At 46.0% G+C, this 20,836-nt stretch overlaps 1 protein-coding gene across 1 annotated transcript in view; it reads right to left on the bottom strand.

Moving 5' to 3' along the window:
- The window catches only part of EPHA2 (EPH receptor A2), a 37,853-nt gene extending 20,106 nt beyond the window's left edge, over window positions 1-17,747 (bottom strand). Inside the window, 4 exon segments of the mRNA XM_070759448.1 lie at window positions 1,705-2,365; window positions 3,354-3,421; window positions 17,506-17,641; window positions 17,643-17,747. Coding sequence (XP_070615549.1) covers window positions 1,705-2,365; window positions 3,354-3,421; window positions 17,506-17,641; window positions 17,643-17,747 — 970 coding nt within the window.
- Between the last annotated feature and the right edge of the window lie 3,089 nt (window positions 17,748-20,836).

The raw sequence follows: 20,836 nt of genomic DNA, 5'->3' as shown, positions 1-20,836 counted from the left end.
AATGTGTGCTTTTGAATTGATAGGAAAGGTGAGTAGATTTCACCGCTGCCTAAAAGAGATTGGGTCTGCCTGCCAATGTGAAATGCAAAGGGGAGGCAGTACGGAGCGGAGCTGTGCGGCTTCTGTGCGGCACCTGCCATATATTCCAAAGCAGGGGGAAAACCCGTCCTGTCAGAAGGCCTCACCGGCTCTGCCAGGTGCCTGCAAGATCTGAGATCTCCCTGCCACCCGGCTGTTCTTGTCGAGCAGGAACTGAGCCAGAGACGGCACACCCCAGCCAGGAGACAGAGGGTGTCTCTCTCTCTAGGGAGGGAGCTCGGAGGGAAGGGATCGGCTGGTTCTTTTCCAGCGGTTCCTGGAGGGCCAAAGTACACCTGCTCGGCGCCCCGCACCACACCTGGGGAGTGGCCGCAAGGGAGCCCCACGCTTCCTCTCCCGCCAGGCATTCAGTTGCAAACGCTTCCCAATGGTCAGTTCCAAAGCCAGACTCTGTCCTGGAGCCCCTTATTTCACCACGGGAAAGGCAAAATGCCCCCTTCTCTGCTTGGATATTAGATGCCCTCCTTCTCATGTGCCTGCAAAGCCCCTTGATGCACCCCAGAATAAGAGCCTAGGTTAAGGACCTGCAGAGAAAGAAGGGTGTGCAGTCCTTCACATCTGTGTACATTCCAGAGATGGGTTTCAGCAGGTTCTGACCAGTTCTGGAGAACTGGTAGTGGAAATTTTGAGTAGTTCGGAAAACCGGTAAACACCACCTCTGGCTGGCCTCGCCCCCATCTATTCGCTGCCTCCCGAGTCCGAGCTTATCGGGAGGAAATGGAGATTTTACAGTACCCTTCCCCTGCCACACCCACCAAGCAACAACACGCCCATCAGGCCACACCCACAGAACCGCTAGTAAAAAAAATGTGAATCCCACCCCTGATACATTCTTACTCTTTCTACTCAGCCTCACCTAGGCAATATTCCAGCTTCCCCTACGCACTCTTTCCCCAATCAAATTAAAATGGGATAAGAGATCTTGCTTCCTTTGGGCTGTCATCCCAGAACATTGATGGCGAACCTTTTTTCCTTCAGGTGCCGAAAGAGCGTGGGTGGGTGCCCACATCCATAATTCAATGCCTGGGAAGGGCAAAAACAGCTTTCCCCGCCTCCCAGAGGCCCTCTGGAGGCCGGAAATGGCCTGTTTCCCAACTTTTGGTGGGCCCAGTTGACTTATGATTCACCCTACCCAGGCTCCAAAGGCTTCCTTGGAGCCAAGGGAGGGAAAAAATGCCCCCCCCTGGAGGCTCTCTGGAAGCCAAAAACACTCTCCCAGTACTTCTGTGCAAGCCAAAAAATTAGCTGGCTGGCACACACATGCACGTTGGAGCTGAGCTAGGGCAATGGCTTACATAATAATAATAATAATAATAATAATAATAATAATAATAATAATAATAATAATAATAATAATTTATTAGATTTGTATGCCGCCCCTCTCCGAAGACTTACATGCCAGCAGATAAGGCTTCGCGTGCCGCCTGTGGCACCCATGCCATAGGTTCGCCATCACTGTCCTAGAATCTGCCCATTGCTTCCCTTTCATAGAAGCCGGAACTGACATTTCCCCTCCTCACTTTTAAAATGGTTGTTTATTGAGTGCTGGGCAGGCTAGAAATTCAGCAAACGAAGCTAGAGGGAGAGTCATGATGGCTTACTTACCTCTGCAGCTGTCTCCGTCTTTTTCGTATCCTTCTCGGCAAAGGCACTCGCCAATAGGCACCAGCCACTCTCCATCCGAGTTGCAGTGCATGAAAGGTTCCTCGGTGGCCACGGCTTCTGCCACACAAGTGCCAGGCACCTTGGCCAGGACTTGCGAATCGGACCTGGCAATGGTTTCCGGGAAGCTGGCCATATTGCGGAAGACGCCGGGACACTTCTTGTAGTAGATCCGGACGGAGAGGAGTGCCACGCAGGCCCCGATGTCCTGGAAGGCCACGTAGAACCCCTTCCGGGTGAGGGGCCCGACCGACCGCACCTCCACGTTGATCTTCACGTTACGGGTGCTGAAGTCTTCCAGCAGAGTGATTTCGTCGGGGGCGATCGTGTCGATCTTTTGGAACTGACGCTTCTGGAAGTTGGTGCCGTAGTCGACGTCCGACTCTGCGTAGAAGAGGTTGAAAGTCTCCTTACAGGTGCCTGTCCCAGGGGAGAAGGTGTTGCAGTCTCGGACGGTGAACTGGATTTCAATGAAGATACGCTGGGCTTCCCCTCGGTAGATCCAGTTGGTCCTCAGCCAGTTATCCTGATCGCCTTCCTGCACGTTGCAGACTGAGTAAATGTAGATGAGGGATTCGTTCATGACGTTCTGCAGAAGATCCCACTGGTGGAGGGAAGAGAAGACATCACAGTGTTGCTTTTAACGGAGTTGCACAACCACAAAACACCTCACTCTGGGCCATCGGTGGCCAATTCTAATAGACTCCTAATCTACATCCATCTAACTGCACGTTGTCAACAGTAGCTAGGGTAGTTGCTTACAAAAACGACCTAGATCAGTGATGGCGAACCTATGGCACTGGTGTCACAGGTAGCACGTGGAGCCATATCTGCTGGCACGCAAGCTGTTGCCTTAGCTCAGCTCCAATGTGCATGTGTGTGCCAGCCAGCTGATTTTTGGCTTGCACCAAGACTCTGGGATGGTGTTTTTGGCTTCCAGAGAGCCTCCGGGGAGATGGAGGAGGGCGTTTTACCCTCCCTCAACTCCAGGGAAGCCTTTGAAGCCTGGGGAGTGCGAAATACGAGCCTAATGGGCCCATGCCCCCCCAAAAAGGTTCGCCATCACTGACCTAGATGGATTCCCCTGGCTTTTCTAAACTTTAAAGCTGTGTTTCCCAGAACTACTTACTTCCTAATGGTCATTTGGGCCTCTTTTCCCCATTTGCCCATCCTTTCAAAAAACCAATCAGTTTAGCAGTATTCCTATAATTGTACTGTTTTAATCTGAAGGAGGAATTGTTTTTGTTTCAACCTCTTTCACCCTGGCTAATGTTTCTTCTGCATTCTGGTGTGGAAAGTATCATTTCTCTGTTGGTTCCCAGAAGAGTAATTGTTTCCCCTTTTAAAAAAGTATAATCTACAAGTCTACGGAGAGAGGAGGCATACAAATCTAATAAAATAAATAAATAAATAAATAAATGAATGAATGAATGAAAAAAACGGATATTTTAAGCAAAGCTGGCTATGCTTTCCACTAGAGGGAATTTCCGCCCTTAAAAAAAATAGTCAACATTAAAAGCTGGTTTCAAGCTTTTTTTTTCTAGACCAGGAGCAGTTTTGCAAGAACACCCCCCCACCCCCCCGGAACTTACCCCTTTTCCATACGGATGATTGAGCCATCCAAGATCCCCCTGGGCTTTGGCAAAATCGAGCAGGACCACTGGAAGAAAAAAGAGTAGTGTGCCAAACAGTGCCTTTTTAGACAGTATCACCCGAGCCCCATAAGCCCCTCAAACTGTGGGGAAAATAATAGGAAATCTTTTAAAGCTCTAGAAATGAGGATCCAGATTGTTGGCAGCAATATGCTTACTCTCGGTAAACTGCTTAGATAGGGCTGTAAAGCACTGTGAAGCGGTATATAAATCTAAATGTCTCCGGTGAAATGAGATACGATTGGATTGGATGAATGTATGCGAGTGTTCATGGGGTCCTTTAAATGTTTTTAGTAATCTAATTTATTATTAAAAATCTAATAATAATAATAATTAATAATAATTAATAATAATAATAATAATAATAATAATAATAATAATAATAATAATAAATGCTATTGCTAAATGCACCAAGAATTCAGGATGGGGAGAGACGATTTCACAGCTGCAGCTTCCCTCTGGCACAGCAGGCAGCTCAGAAAAAAGTCATGTCAGACAGCCTTTAAACCTGTCCCCTTGGGAGAGAAGTGAGGCTCCATTCCCCAAGGAGGAGCTCCGAGGATGGCTTGGGCAGGAGCAGGGAGAAGCCAAGATTTAAAACCTCCGTATACTGTAAGTCTTAAGTCAAGAGAATTGAATGCCATTTGCTCTTCCGAACATTTGCCCCTTAACTACTAAGAGAGGCTGGTGTTGTATGGGCGCCTAATCCCTGGGAATATAGAGTGCTCAATAAGAAAAAGCTAATTTTCTCTCCAAGTCACCTATTTCTTTTTTTTAAATAAATACTTTTATTAATTTTTGCACTTTACATATCATAATGTTTTAAGCCAGATCTACAGCCATGTATATATATTGTTGTTGTATTTATGCAATTTACATTGTTTTTCCATATTGTCTAATTCTATGTCTTTTCCCACATTATCTCTTCAATTTCCTGTTCTTAGTCCAATTATACCATTTTCCCCCATACGTCATAATATTCTGAGTCATTTGTCCTTTGAGTTCAATGGTTTAATTTATCAATTTTAGCACATATATCTTCTTAATTATCATGTTTTCCATAGGTACGATGGGGTCTTTCCACTATTGCACTTATACAATCCTATAATATTGTTGTAATATGTAATATTAGGCATTTTAATATGTTAAGTATTTAGGTATTTTAAGTCACCTATTTTTATGCATGTGCTTGCCACGTGAAGGCAGTGGCTATGCCTAAAGGATTTACCATATTTTTTGGACCATAAGGCGGACCTAGGTTTAGGGAAGGAAAACAAGTGGTGATGGGGAGGCTTTGGGCGATTAATGCTAACCACTCAACAGAGAAGACAGAGCTAAGTTAGAAGAGAGCCAGCAAAAGGAATCCTGTAAGAATAAAATATTCTAAAAATATTCCTATGTAAAATGAGCAATAACATCCGGTTAGAATATTCTGGAAATCTGGGTTATATAAGTAAGGCACCCTGGGAAAATCCTAGAAGCAGCTGGTGTTGCCCAGAAAATCCCATCCCATCCTCTGTTGGGACAAAGAGGGAGGGAGCATGCTTCCCCCCTCTGGGGATGCAAATAATAATAACAACAGCAACAACAACAACTGGGTTTACAGAGGAGAGAACAATTTGGTCTCATTTTCAGTTACGGTCAAAATTTTCAGAATGTCCTACATCTATTTCAGCTTAAAACAAATTTTAGTCTGAAATCCAATGTATGTGTCACTCACACCTGTATGCACAACAATAGTAGCATTCTCCACCTCATTGTGCGGTGCAAAATGTAATTGTTTAAACAACCCTGGTGCGGCTTTAAATGTTTAGATTATGTGCGTGTTTTCCTCCAAGAATGTCCGTGGGGAGGGCAGGGAGGGCAGTCAGTTTAAAGTTTAAATTTTTACGAGCTTAGTCTCGATCCCTCTGTTGTGCAACCTTTTGAGCAATCCCTACCTACTTTTAAGATCAACAAAAGTGGCTCCCAGTAAGATGAGCCTTCTTTGAGATTGATATCGCTGCAGCCTCATGGGTGTGAAATCAGAAATCAGAACCAAAAGATCAGAGCAAGTTTCCTATGAGCCAAATGGGCCAGAAGAGTTTCTTTCCCTCCCTCCCTCCCTCTCCCTCCCTTTCTCTTCCACCCTCCCTTTCTCTCTCTCTTTTCTCTGTCCCCCATCCTCTGTCCCCCTCCCCCTCCCTCTTTCTCTCCCTCTCACCCCCTCCTTCCTCTCTCTCTCCCTCTGTCCCTCTCCCTCCCTCTCTCCCCCTCCCTCTTTTTCTCCCTCTCTCTCTCTTCCTTTCTCCCTCTCTCCCTCCTTCTCTCCCTCTCCCTCCCTCTCCCTCCTCTCTTTCTCTCTTCCTTCCTCTCTCTCCCTTCCTCACTTTCTCCCTCCCTCCCTCCCTTTCTCTTTCTTCCACCCTCCCTTTCTCTCTCACCCTCCCTCCCTCTTCTCTCTGTCCCTCATCCTCTGTCTCTCTCTCCCCCTCTCTTTCTCCCTCTCCCTCCCTCACTTTCTACCTCTCTCTCCCTCTCCCACCTTCCCTTTCTCTCCCTCCCTCTTCTCTCTGTCCCCCTTCCTCTCTCTCTCCCTCCCTTTCTCTCTCTCTCTCCCTCTCCCTCACTTTCTCCCTCTCTTCCTCCCTCTTTCTTTCTCTCCCCGTCTCTTTCTCTCTCCCCCTCCCTCTCTTTCTCTCTCCCTCTCCCTCTCTCTCTATCCCTCCCTCCCTCCCTCCCTAACCCTCTCCCACTCCCTCCCTTCCTAACCCTAACCCTCTGGAATAGGGCTCTTGTTTCCTTTCCCATGAGATTCCCCATGTTGGAACAGCCAATCATAAGACGTCAGCTAGAGAAAGGGAGCTGTGGAGTTTTTAGTGTCTGCAGGGGTCCTTTGGGAGGGTATTTGAGGAGGGGGTGTCAGACTGAATGCCAGTTCGGTCCAGCACCACATTTACCCGGCAGCTATGCAAACGTCCCACTATCTCTTCCAGGATAACGCAGCAAGACTTACCTTGCCAAATTGCTGAAGGTGTCATTTAAGTCACACCTGAGCACAATATAACAAAATGTGGCCCATCTCAGATAGAGGGCAGAAGCTCAATATTGACAGGTGGGTGGATGACGGTATTTGCTCCTTCAGAGCTTGAACATTATTATTATTATTATTATTATTATTATTATTATTATTATTATTATTATTATTATTTTGGGTGGTAGACAGTTTTTTGTCCTGGGCTGCCTTTATTCCTTTCTTTCTATTATGAGTCTGAAGTTGCCCCGTTCACTTATAAATGAAGAGAAACGTGGCTTCTTTCCTAGGAGAAAACCCCAAATTTATTCAGGACTATTGTCTGCAGACCTAGCACTGACATACAGAGTGTGCTCTTGTGGTGCCTTAAGGCAGGGGTCTCCAATCTCGGCAACTTTAAGCCCAGAGAACTTCAACTCCCAGAACTCCCCAGCTGTTGAAGTCCACCAGCCTTAAAGGTTGGAGACTACCCCTGGTTTAAGGTATTTGGGAAGTCCTACAGAAGGTATTTGTAGGACTTCCCACATAGTTAGGTAGAAGTGGATATGAAATACAGTTTTGCAGTAGCTACTCTGCACCCGTGGAAGCATTTCCTCACTTCCCTCTGGTCCCACATCCCAGCCATGAAAGACCCAGTGCCTTGTGATTTTTTCCTCTCTATGGGCCCTTGGAAGAACCAAAGGCTGTTTTAATTCTGGCTTGCCGCCATGTTACCTGGATTAGGTGTCACCTTCGAATCCTTTTGCCTTTTGACCCGTGAGAGTCTTGGAGAGACAGAAGGTGACTAAGCCAATCGTCAGGGGTATAGAAGGTGGGGCTTTTTGCCTATCTTCTGTATCACAGACTGCCCAAAGGACACTTCCTCGTCTTGGAGCAAGGCTGCTGCACGTCTCAAAAAAAGGGGCACGGTGTCCTGCAGCAGGCGGAGATCTGACTGCTTATAAGGCCGGGATCCCCCCCCCCTTTTTTACAGCAGTCGCTCCCCCAAAGCTAAGCCAGCCGGAGCTTCAGAGCGCTTCCCCATTGCCTCGCAGTCTGCGCGGCCTGTGTTATTTCCATTATTGGCTTTGTCAAGACTCTGGAAATTCCTGACACCCCCCCCCACACGATCTGCCTTGTGGGGTTACACTTCCCCAGGGCTGGCAACCTGCAGCTCCCCAGGCAATCTGCAGGAGATGTAAAGGGGTGGGGTAGGGGTTCATGAAGGGAGGCTGTGTAGACTGGGAGTGGATATTGAACATGAAATTAATCCTAAATTCTAATGCCTAGAATGGAACGCTGTCAATCTCTCTAATGTGAGAACTGCCTTGATGGGTCAGATCCAAAGCTCCCGTTGTCTGTCCAGAACAGAGGCAAGGCCCCAAAAGGCAAGAGGCATCTTTAGGAATTAATATTCAGGCTCAACTGCCCTGACAGAGCCATCCTCCAAAGGTCAGCTGGTTTATTAGGCACATTGATAATCTCTCTTCCCTCGGATGCAGGTTACAGCTCTCTGGCTTTCTCTAAATAATAACAACAACAACAAGAGTTGGAAGGGACCTTGGAGGTCTTCTAGTCCAACCCCCTGCTTAGGCACGAGACCCTACACTACTTCAGACAGATGGTTATCCAACATCTTCTTAAAAACTTCCAGTGTTGGAACATTCACAACTTCTGGAGGCAAGCTGTTCCACTAGTTAATTGTTCTGTCAGCAAATTTCTCCTTAGTTCTAAGTTGCTTCTCTTGAAACTACCGTGTCTCCCCCTAGTCCTTCTTTTTATTAAACTAGACATACCCAATTCATGCAACCGTTTTTCATAGGTTTTATCCTCCAGTCCCCTAATCATCTTTGTCGCTCTTCTCTGCACTCTTTTTCTCTCTCTCTCCCTCCATCGAGACCATGTGAACTTTTGGGTCATTCAAGCCTGGGCTTCAATCCAAGCACCATCCCCCCCCCAGCCCCAATCTAACTCTGCCTGTTTGTTTTAGTTTCTGACCCTCGTAAATCAGGGAAAAGAGATTAAGGAATCACATCTCCTCCCTTGTTGCTTGTAAGCAACATCTGGAACAGTTTTTCTTTCCCACCAACTTCCAGAGTTAATTTTAAACTTCGCCCTCTTCGTACAAGCGTGCAGAAGTTGTTGGGTTTAAAAAAAAAAAAACCAAATATGTAAACTGCCTGTTTTTCAATCTCATGCCAAGCTGGGTCGGGGGGGGGGGGAAGGAGAAGGGGGGGAGAACCCACAATTCCACGCCTGGCTAACAATTCATAGCAAAGCGGTTGAGGAGGAATTTGCCCATCAGTGACACTGGGATGAATTGCAAAGGGAGCCTGACGACAGCCGAAACCTCAAATCAAAAGTTCTGGCTTTCAAGAACCTTTCTTAGAAGATGTTTGCATGATTTGAACACACCCGGCCAAGCCAAACACATTGATAGCCTAAGAGAGAGAGAGTTCTTCTGAGCATATGCAGAAGCTGCTCCTCCTGAGAAAACCCCCCCCCCACGCAGCCCCCACCCTGAGATTATAGGTAGACCAAGGAAGCTCCTGCTCTGGTAGCAGCATCTTAGCAAATGCAAGAGAGATGGATGCTAGTTTAAACAATTTGCCCCAACTACAGAATTGGCTTGGCGGGATTCGAATTCAAACCACAAGGGATTAGAAAGACTTGGCGGGAGCGGTTGGTGGTGCAGGGGGAGAAAACCCCTCTGGAGTTCCTGGGTTTAAAGCATGCCAAACATCTGATAATCGCAACTCTAAAGGAAGCCAGCAAGTCCCAAGGCGAGAAAGCAGCAGCCTTGCATATAGGTACCACCACCACCACTACCCGTCTGCCTTTCTGAGCAAGTTTAAACCCTGGGTTTGCCATTCTGGATGAGCGGGGAAGAGGAGGTAACATTTATATACTTAAGAAATTTATCTGACTGTCTGAAACCAATTGCTTTAGATTCTAGAACAGTGGTGGTGAACCTATGGCACATATACCAGCTGTGGCACTCACAGCCCTCTCTGTGGACACATGCGCCATTGCTCCAGTCCAACTCCATTGTGTTTCTCCCCCAGGGGGAGAGAGGGACAGAAGGAGGGAAAGAGAGAGGGAGGAACAGATAGGGTGAAAGAGAGAGAAAAAAGGGGGAAGAGAGGGAGGGACAGAGAGGTGGTGAAAGAGAAAGAGGGAGAAAGGGAGGGAAGGAGAGAATGGGAAAGAGAGAAAGAGGAGGAGGAAGGGAGGGAAAGGGAAAGAGAGGTGAGGAGAGAGGAAGGGAGGCAAAGAGAGAAACATTACAAAAGCAGAGAGAAAAAAATGAAGGGGCCTAAAAGTGCATTTATCACATTTCCCCCCCGAACAATTAACTGAACTCATGCCTTGTTTATCATTATTTTAAGGTAGTAAAACCTCATTATTCAGGTTAAATTGCCATGTTGGCACCTTGCGATAAATAAGTGGATTTTGGGTTGCAGTTTGGTCACTCGGTCTCTAATAGGTTCGCCATCACTGGTCTAGGAGGCTTAGATAATTGGAAAGGAAGCTACAAAGACAAAAAAATATGATTGAACATATTTTTTTTGTCTTTGTAGCTTCCTTTCCAATTATTATTCCAATTGAACATAACTACTCAAAGCAAGGGGTTAAAATTAGAAGTTTCTTTTTTTAAAAAAGGCATTGGCCTGTTACAATTCATCCTCAAAGGCTTTCTGGAAGTACCACAATTTTGAGTGCCCCCCCCCCCCAAAAAAAAAAGGTGGCATAGCTTTTTTCTTGTCCAGCATTAGCTGGCTGGAAGAATTCTGGGAACTGAAGTCCATAAGTCTTAAAGCTGCCACGTTTGGTCTAAGTGGATGCAAGGAGAAAGTTGCAGGCAGGAATTCTTTCTATAAATTGCCCTTGTATGAAGCTGCACAACCATGGCACTCCAAACAGGACAGTTCCTCCTGATTAAAGCACAGACACTCGCCTAGCCCATTTTTTAAAAGAGATCTGAAATAAATTCAATTTAGGCAAATTGGAGGAAGACAAACCCACCGCAATGCTATTACCATTATTGCAGATCAGCACAGAGAGCGGTTTGGCAGAGAAAAAGGAGGAGGAGGAGGAGGGAGACGGTTTAGGACGAGGGAAATGTGAAGAGTGATTTTTTTGTGTGCGCCGGCTGCCTCCGATCTGGATTGGGAGATGCGGTTTTGGGCCACACCAGAGAGTTTGAGAAGAGCCAGGCTGGAAAGCAGCAGTTGGAGGGGGAACTGCTTACTGGACAGATCTCTCTCCCCCACCCACCCACCTAACCCGCCACCATAATTAGAGGCCAGACAGCCCTCCTGCCTCTTCATTAACTTCATTCCTGCCTTTTCTTGCAAGCCCAGCACGGCCCTTCAGAGTTGAGGTTTGGAAGAGGTTTCCCCTGCCTTGTGGGTCTGCATGGGAGGAGGGGGGAGAGATAGAAACATAGAAGATTGACAGCAGAAAAAGACCTCATGGTCCATCTAGTCTGCCCTTGTACTAGTTCCTGTATTTTATCTTAGGATGGATCTATGTTTATCCAAGGCATGTTTAAATTCAGTTACTGTGGATTTACCAACCACGTCTGCTGGAAGTTTGTTCCAAGCATCTACTACTCTTTCAGTACAATAATATTTTCTCAAGTTGCTTCTGATCTTTCCCCCAACTAACCTAAGATTGTGCCCCCTTGTTCTTGTGTTCACTTTCCTATTAAAAACACTTCCCTCCTGGACCTTATTTAACCCTTTAACGTATTTAAATGTTTCGATCATGCCCCCCCCCTTTCCCTTCTGTCCTCCACACTCTACAGGTTGAGTTCATGAAGTCTTTCCTGATAGGTTTTATGCTTAAAACTTTCCACCATTTTTGTCGCCCGTCTCTGGACCCGTTCAATTTGATCAATATCTTTTTGTAGGTGAGGTCTCCAGAACTGGACACAGGATTCCAAATGGGGTCTCACCAGCACTCTATACAGCGGGATCACAATCTCCCTCTTCCTGCTTGTTATACCTCTAGCTATGCAGCCAAGCATTCTACTTGCTTTCCCTACCCCCTGACTGCACCGTTCACCCATTTTGACACTGTCAGAAATCACCCCCCCTAAATCCTTCTCTTCTGAAGATGTCTTTTTGGGGGCAAGCTCAGCTCTACTCTCTCAAAGCAACAGCAACAGCAGCACTAGCCACCACCACCCTCCTCTCTGCCAGGCTGCCAGCTCAAAGGAAGCTGGTCAAGAAGGCCCGGCTCTTGCTGTGTTTTGAGGGTGGGGCGGGGGTCTCTCTGTCCCCCACTCCCCAGGGCAGCCTTTCTTCTCCCTTGGCCAAGGATGGAGTTGAAGGGAAGGGAGGGAGGGGACTTCCCTGCTGTGGCTGGAAGAGGAGGGCAAGCTGGTGAAAGGGACCCTTCTCATGGACAGTCCCAGTTTAGATTTGATTATTACTAGAGTTGGAAGGGACCTTGTAGGTCATCTATTCCAACCCCCCACCCCACTCAAGCAGGAGTCCCTACACCATTTCAGACAAATAGCCATCCAATCTCCTCTTGGAAGTCTCAAGTGTTGGTGCCCCCACAACCAACTTCTCTTCCACTGGCTGATCGCTCTCACTGTCAGAAAGATTCTCCTTGTTTCCAGGTTGAATCTCTCTTTGGTCAGTTTCCATCCATTATCCTTTGTCTGGCCTTCAAAGGCTTTGTAAAATAACTTGACCCCTTCCTCTCTGTGGCTCAAATATTGAAAAGTTGCATTAGGTCTTTCTATTCCCTAGATTAACTATGCCCAATTCCTGCAACCGCTCTTCGTTTGTTTTAGTCTCCAGTCCCCTAATCATCTTTGTCGCTCTCCTCTGCACTTTCTCTATAGAGTTTCAATGTCTTTTTTGTAGTGTGGGTGAACAAAACTGGATGCAGTACTCCAGGTGTGGTCTAACTAAGGCCTTATAAAGTGGTATTAGTATTTATTGGTAATAAAGCCCTACATGGCATCAGACCAGAATACCTACGGGACCACCTTCTGCCGCACAAATCCTAGGAGCCGATTAGATCCCACAGAGTTGGCCTTCTCCGGGTCCCCGTTAACTAAACAATGTCATCTGGCGGGACCCAGGGGAAGAGCCTTCTCTGTGACGGCCCCAATCCTCTGGAATCAACTCCCTCCGAAGATTCAAACTGCCCCCACTCTCCTCGCCTTCTGCAAGACTCTGAAGACCTATCTATGTCGCCAGGCATGGGGAAATTGATTTACCGCCTCTTGGCTAGTAGTAGTAGTAGTAGTAGTAGTAGTAGTAGTAGTAGTAATAATAATAATAATAATAATAATAATAAAGCAAGCAAAACTACTGTGGGACTTCTGACTTCAGACTGACCGAATTCTGAAGCATAACACACCAGACTTCCCGATTGTGGAGGAAAAGAAAGTATGGATCATCGACATCGCAATCCCAAGGCACAGCAGAATTGAGAAGCAGCTAGAGAAATTAGTGAAATACGAAGATCTAAAAATCGAGCTGCAACGACTCTGGCATAAGCAAGTGATAGTGATCCCAGTGGTACTTGGCACGCTGGGTGCAGTGCCAAAGGATCTCAGCGGACATTTGAAAACCATCGAAATTGACAAAATCTCCATCCCTCAATTGCAAAAGGCCACTTTACTGGGATCGGCAAACATAATTCGCCGCTACATCACACAGCCCTAGGTGCTTGGGAAGTGCTCGACTGGTGATGAAATATGAAATCCAGCATAGTGATCTCGTTTGCTGTGTTGCATTGACATAATAATAATAATAATAATAATAATAATAATAATAATAATAATAATAATAATAATAATAATAATAAAAAAATTAGATTTGTATGCTGCCCTTCTCCGCAGACAAAGTAAGATTTAAGATTTATGATTGGGTAGTGTTGGCTGTTTTTAAATGATAATGGGTTTTTAGCTTTAGTTTTAATTATTGGATTTGTACTGCATTGCTATTGTTGTGAGCCGCCCCGAGTCTTCAGAGAGGGGTGGCATACAAATCTAATAAATAATAATAATAATAATAATAATAATTATTATTATTATTATTATTATTATTATTATTATTATTATTATTCCTAGTCCTAGATTGTATCCTGCTATTTTGTTGAAATTGCTGGTATCAAGTTGCTGGCTTGATTTAGCCAGTTCTTATTAGAGAGAGAGGGAGAGGGGGAGAGGGAGATTGATTGATTGACATACAGACAGACAGACAGATGGAGAGAGCGAGAGTGTGCAAGGCGATAGGAAGGGCTGATCTTTTATCTTTGCAGGTGTGAGGGTTCCCTTTCCTTGTTCCGCTCCCTTCTCCTGATTTGACTTCCCATGACCAAGAATACTATACTTTTAATTGTACTGTTAGGGTAATCTCACCAGTCTTCGAGATGAGAAGCTACAAGGTTAGAGTTTGGCTTTCGGGACATGGCATCACCCTTTCCAGGGATAGGCCCAGACTTGTTCGCTCCCTCGGCGGAAGGGCTGCCCTGGAAGGCTTCAAGGGTTGCCTCCGCCCTCCTCTGAGACTAGGAAGCCTGGCCAGGTGGAAAGTGACTAAGCCAGGAAGCGACATTTGCCTGAGTTTCTTCCTTTCTGGATCATTGAACCTTCCGGCCTGAATCCTCAGCCCTGAACTCAGAAGCATTTCAGCCCAGGGGCCTTCTCCAGCATTGCCAAGCAGGGAATTCTGGGGGTTGAAGTCCCCCAGGCTTAAAGTTGCCAAGATTGGAGAGCCGTGGTCTAAACCATCTTTTTTCTCTTTCCATTCTAAGAAGCCGCTTCCTTTCCCATATGCTGATCCCATTGATCAACTTGGCTCTCCTGGTGTTGATTCAAGGCTCCTTCCCTGGGCAGCCTCCTCCTTAGATGGCAGCCAGACTGTTGGTCTTCCTTGCTTAATCTGGGCCCCATAGTTATGTAACCAGGTGGCAGAATTTAGACGATCCCCCCCTCACCATGGTTTCCGGATCCAGTTGCTTTCTCACCTGAGTCCAAATCTCTCTTCTACAATTCAGGCGGTCGGCCCAAAAAGCAGTGATGCAGCAAGTCCTGCTTCCTTGCTGGGGTTAATTCAGTGGTTCCCAACCTTATTTTGGCCATGTCCCACCTAACTAAGCACCCCTGATGCCCCCTTCCCCATGACATATAATCCTTACTGTTCAAAAAGTAAACTGCTAGTCACATAGAGGAAGCCTAAAAGGCCATTAACTTGGTTTAAACAAGGTTCCAATTGCTTCCATTAAAAATCAAACAACCCACTTTGGGGCACTATGTTAGTTGGATCCCAAGCATATCATTTCACAGAAATCTTCAGACACAGTCCATTCAGTATTACATTTATTTCTATGGGTTTGAATACAATTCCCCCCTCTCCCCAGAGGAGGAAAATTCTCCCTCCAGCCCAGGGGTGTCAATATCATTGAGGACCACAACAGGGCTGTGTTTGACCTCAGGGTGGGGGTGACTAGGGTGAGCATGGCCACCTTGTTGTCTCTCATGCCAGGGGCGCCTGGCACCTGAGCGCTCTGCCAATGAAAACAGACACCCCCCCATCTCCATTTTTGCCGGCAGGCACTGTGGGCTGGACCCCTCACTGTTTCCAATGGCCCAGATCTAAGCACCCCGCAGGCTGGATGCAGCCCATAGGCCTTTTCACCCCTGCTCTAGCCCATTCTCTGTGTTCCATCATCCTGAAACAAGTCGTCTCTCAAAGACACCAGTCCTCAAGCCCTGGAATCTCACACTTTATATATCCTTTCTTTCAATTGTACAGAGATCTTTCATTTCTTTTTAATACAGATAATTCTACTTGAAAGCTAAAATCAACCTATAGGATTCCACAAAGCGCCGCAGAGCTGATTAATTCATAACCTTTTCAGGACCCTCAAATCCTAAATATAAGAGCAGGCACCCTTTGGAAAATGGCCTGCCTCCAATTCAAGCCCCCCCCCAAAACACAGGATGATGCGAGATACTTTCCAGAAGCCTAGATTGCTCCTCTTTCTCCCCCACATAATCTGAGGGGGTCCATGTACGTAGGGCCTGTCAGTATCCATGTCTCCCTTTCCTTTCTTCCACACCTGTCGACTATTTTCCTTGAAAGTGTTCTGCAGTTTATTATTATTTTATTTGACTTCTATGCCACCCAAACCTGAAGTTTCATTGGGTCCATGGGCATGCCTGAATATTAATTAATTAATTAATTAAAAATTATTTATTAATTTAATTTATAGGCCGCCCAATTCCCTAAGATTCTTGGGCGGGGGGGCTCACAACACCTATCTATCTATCTATCTATCTATCTATCTATCTATCTATCTATCTATCTATCTATCTATCTATCTATCTATCTACCTATCTATATTTGTCAAACAATTATAGGATGGCAATTTGTATAAACACAACATTAGAAAAGGTAATGATAAAAAGTAATGCTAAAAGACAATAGGACGGTAGGACAGGGACGGTAGGCACAATGGTGCGCTTATGCACGCCCCTTATTTAAAAAAAAAAACGATACAAAAAGAGTTTAAAACCCATAAAAAACCCCATTCGTATCTTTTTGTGGCCGGGATCTAGGTCGCACCGCTTTGATTGATGGAGTACACATACGAAGCCCCAGCTTTTCTCCTACGTTGCTTCGATGTTGAACTATAGCTACGCCACGGGGGTGCGTGTGTGTCTTCCACATTTCGGGGTAGGGGCAACCGGCAATGTGAAGTCAAACACTGTCTGGGTAAGAGGTGCGTTTGTGTGTGTGTGTGTGTGTGTGACTGCATCCTGGGCGTCCGCCTCCCTCTCTCTCCCTCCCCCTCCACTCCCGACACACCTTGGAACTAAAACAAGGCAGTCATTTCAAGGTGTGTCTGGCGCCTGTCCCACCTTGTCCAGCCGCCGGAACTGAGCTGCACCCTCTTTCGGTGGCAAAGTGGCACCGCCAGCCGCCAAAAGGCAGCGTGGCCGCTTGCGTTTCCTCGGCCATGCTTTTTTTTTCTTCCTTCCCCCCTCTGTTCTGGCTGTTTCCAGTCACCCTCCTCCAGTCCCGTCCCATTTTCCCCACGGGAGATCAGGCATGCCAGTCCTCCCCCCCCGCCCGCCCTCCTCCTTCCCCCTTCCCCTTCCTCTCTCTCCTCCAGGCATCCCAACTTCGCTCTAAAACCACAAGTCCACAAGTCTTAAAGTTGCCAAGTTTGAGGACCCCTGCTCTAAAGGGAGAAGAGATTTAATCTTTGCCGAGCCGAGTTGGGAGAAAGCAACTTTGTGCGCAGCGGGAATCGTGAGAAGGCTGGGACTCAGGCTAGGACCGGTGTATGTGTGTGAGAGAGAGAGGGAGGAAGAGACCCCGAGCCCCCCAGATTCCGTAAGAAGTTGGGCGGCCTACAAATCGCATAAATAAATAAAGTTTCAGTTTAATTGGGTTTGTAGGACTCACAGCATATAAAAGAGACAGTAGTGAACAATCCAATTAATATACATAAAAACAATTCTTTAAAAATCCTGTATATACTACTATTAATTTAATTTTCTTTGATTCTCTTCTGTACTTATTACTGCGTTTCTTTTTTAAAAGTGGAAAATTAATACAAAATATTTAAAAATAAAAGAATAAATAAACGTCCGTCTCAGTTCCAAAGGCCGGGTGGATTGGGGTGGGTGGGTCTAGGTCTCCCTTCCTGCCCCAACGCCCAAGTGAAGTTTAGCCAGAATGGGAGGTGTGTGTGTGTGTGTGTGTATCGGAGGGGGAGAAGCGAAGGGACAGCCACCCCTGCCTCAGATTCGAAGCAGCTCCGCGCAGCTTAATAATGATAGCAACAACAGAGTTGGAAAGGACCTTGGAGGTCTTCTAGTCCAACCCCCTGCTTGGGCAGGAGACCCTACACCACTTCAGACAAATCCAACATCTTAAAAACCTCCAGTAATGGAGCACTCGCAACTTCTGAACGCAAACCGTCCCGCTTATAAATCATTCGCGCCATCGGGAATTTTCTCCTGAATTCTAAGTTGCTTTTCTCCTCGACCGGTTCCCACCGGTTGCTTCTCGTCCTGCCCTCGGGTTCTTTGGAGAACAGCCGACTCCCCTTTCTTACCTTCGTGGCTCTGGGAGCTCCGCAGTATCTGGAGCAGGAGGAAGAGGGTCCCGCTGAGCCCCGGCAGGCCGCCCATGCTTGTCGGCGGTGAGTTCCCCTCCGCGCAGCTGCCTTCGCGGGTTCCTTTGGCGTGAGTCGCCTTCCCGGAGTGACTCACCGCCGCTTCAACGCAGCCCGAGCCCAGCTGCCACGGGACGGGAAAGCTCAATGGGACCTGGTGGGAAAGTTCTCGCCCGCTTCATTCATGCCTCTGGCTGACGTCAGCGGGGCCACGCCTCCGGAGGCCGTCCTGTCCGCCCTGCTCCTCCCCGAGGGAGCTCTTCCCCCCCTCGGGGTCTTCGCTTTGGGGACGGGGGGGGGGAGGGCGGGGAATCTCCCCGAGGCGTTTTTAGGAGAACGGGAGGATCGGGCGCAAGGTGGCACGCAGGGGAGGCAGAGCAGAGCGTAAGAGAAAGGGGCGATTGGCATCCTTTGCTAGCCAGGGTTGGGGAGAGGGTGAGGGGCGCTCCTTAGGTCCAGCGCAGCCAGATGTAAAAGCGCCGCCGGCGAGACCCCAGAGAGCCCCAGGGCGGAAAACGGGGTTTTATATCGAATTTATTCTGTGTTCCCTTTAGTCGGCAACAACTAGAGGATTAAAATTCGCGGGGACCCCTTTCTCTTTCTCCTTTCCCCTTTTATTCCACCACTCTCCTTCTCGTTTCTTCTCCCTTTCCTTTCCTTTCCTTTCTTCTCCTCTCCTCTCATCCCCTTTTTATTCCACCCTTTCCTTCTCATTTCTTTCCCCCTCCCCTCCCCCTTCTTTCCTTCCCCCCCCCCCTTTCCCTCTCCTCTCTCCTCTCCCTTCCTTCTCTCCTTTCCTTTCCCTTCACCTTTCCCCACCCTTTTCTTTCTTATCCCTTTCCCTTCCCCCTCTCCTTTCCTTTCCCACTCAAAAAGGGAGTATAAATGAAACACCCACCATTAGCTTCCTCTCTCATACTGGAAGTGCCTGCTCAAGAACAGGGTTCTTCCCTTCCCATCTTTTGACACCTTATCCTTTGAGTGCAAAAATCGGTTTACAAGGGCCCTGCTGTTTGGCATGGGAGTGCGGATTGAAAGTGTAATATAAAGCCTAAAAGGGGCTGAGAGCAATCAAAAAAGCCCTTCCCAGAAAAAAATTCTCAAAGCCAAGGATCCCTTTCCTCACCAAATACACTTTCTCCCCAGTCCCAATATTTTGCTGGTCAGATCTATAGGAAATTTCTTACCTTTAATAACTAGAGTTGGAAGGGGCTTTGGAGGTGAATTCTTTGCTTTTAAGACTTTGATTGTAGAGCAGTCCAGAGTAGAAGTCGAGGATTATCTGTCTGACCAGTGCACTCTTTTAGAAGCAGATCAGGAGTCCATTTTGAAGCTCCACAGAAAACATCTAGGGGGGAAGGCAGGTTGTCCTTGACTTACAACGGTTCATTTACTGACCGTTCAAAGTCGCAACAGCCCTGAAAAAAGTGACTTTTGCACCCTTTTCAGCCCGATGATCACAGGATCAAAACTTTGCTGCTGTTTCATATTTATGACCGTTGCTGTGTGTCCTGAGGTCATGTGACCCCCTTTTGTTTCTAAGCGATCCATGCCCAGGTATGAAAATGTGCCGCTCAGACATTATACTTTTCCGCCCACACCGAAAAAAAAATTAGAGGGTAGAGGTAGAGGTAGAGGTGGGGTTTCAAGGACTTCCGTGTTTTTGCGATGCTGCAATTTTGCTGAGGCTCCCCTCGCTGGGAAACCTCACCTCCGGACTTCCGTTTCCAGCAAAGCACCCGTTTTTGCACTGCTGAGATTCCGCTGCTGGGATTCCCCTGCAGCATCACAAAAACACGGAAGTTCAGAGGTGGGATTTCCCATGGAGGGGAGCCTCAGGGGAATCCCAGCAGTGCAAAAACAGGTGCTTCGGCTGGCAAAAGGGGTAAGTTTTGGGCTTGCACGCATTAATCACTTTTCCATTGATTCCTATGGGAAACATTGTTTCATTCATATATATATATATATATATATATATATATATATATATATATATATATATAATATATATATAATCTGATTATTTGTTTACACAGAATGGCACAATAAGAAACTGCTGTTAGAAAAAAATAAAGTGGAGAAAAAATAATAGCTTGAAAAACTGAGAAACTTTGTTTAAAACACATAATTCCTTTTGCTATGTATACCAGAAGATGACAAAAGAAAATAGAACGTGTGTGTGACTTAAGGAAATACAGTGTATTTCATTCATCTGTAGAGGAGTTTCTCATTGCACATTTATATTCACAAGTTTACAAATGACACCAGTAATCTCTTACTATTCACTTCCTAAAAAATTATGTTCCTCTTTTTTTTGTTTCAAGTTTTTTATTTTGTGTGTGTTTGTATGTACATTATGTATATATGTATGTGTATGTGTGTGTATATATGTGTGTTTTTGTGTGTGTATGTGTATGTTTGTGAGTGTGTGTGTATATAATGCACACACACATATGCATGAACAGTAAGGCACCTGTGGGTTTAATACATTCTAATTACAAATAAAACTAGTAGAATTAATCATAGTTATTACATTCAACCAACTTATATATTTTTAATAATAATACACATTTATATTGTAGCCTGTCATTATTCAATTATTCCATGTTTTCTCTTGTTACTGCTTTTATTTTATTATATAAATGTGTATTCCCCCTTTCTCTTATTTCTATCTCTTATTCTAACTTTCAATCATGTCTCCCATTATATTAAAAAACATTTTCTTTCTATCTTACCTAGCTTCTAATTGTGTCACCTACCTAAAAAAGAAAGAAAAAGAGAGAAAAAGAAAGGCAAATCAGAGCAACAACAAAAAGGAGAAACCATTTATCCATCATCATCTCTTGTCCACTTCAGTACTATATTGCTATGCATTTTTTTGAGTTGCCTCCTATATTCCTCTCTTGGATCGTTATCTCTGTCTGTGTCTACTTCTTGACAATTCACTCTAGGTATTTCTCTCACCTTTACCCTCTTCTGCTGCTTAATTTCTAAAATTTCTGCCCAAGCCCCTACCTCCCTTTCAAAAGTATCTTCCTGTATCTCTTTTCAACCCTCTTAAAATATTTACAATCATGTTCTTCCTATATGATGTAATGCAGAACCTTACAGTGTGGATTTCGCTGGAGGATTGGTATGGAAAGAATTTTCAAGGCTTTTGTGACATTCCAGCAACTGACTTCTGCGACTTAAAAAAAAAGTGTGTGTGTGTGTGTGTGTGTGTGTGTGTGTGTGTGTGTGAAAAAGATGTGGGAACAAAATCAGTCTTCTC

This window comes from Erythrolamprus reginae, chromosome 8, assembly GCF_031021105.1.
Source record: "Erythrolamprus reginae isolate rEryReg1 chromosome 8, rEryReg1.hap1, whole genome shotgun sequence".
Taxonomy (NCBI): Eukaryota; Metazoa; Chordata; class Lepidosauria; order Squamata; family Dipsadidae; genus Erythrolamprus; species Erythrolamprus reginae.
Note: the sequence above shows the minus strand (reverse complement) of the source record. Positions and strands in the feature narration are given on the sequence as shown.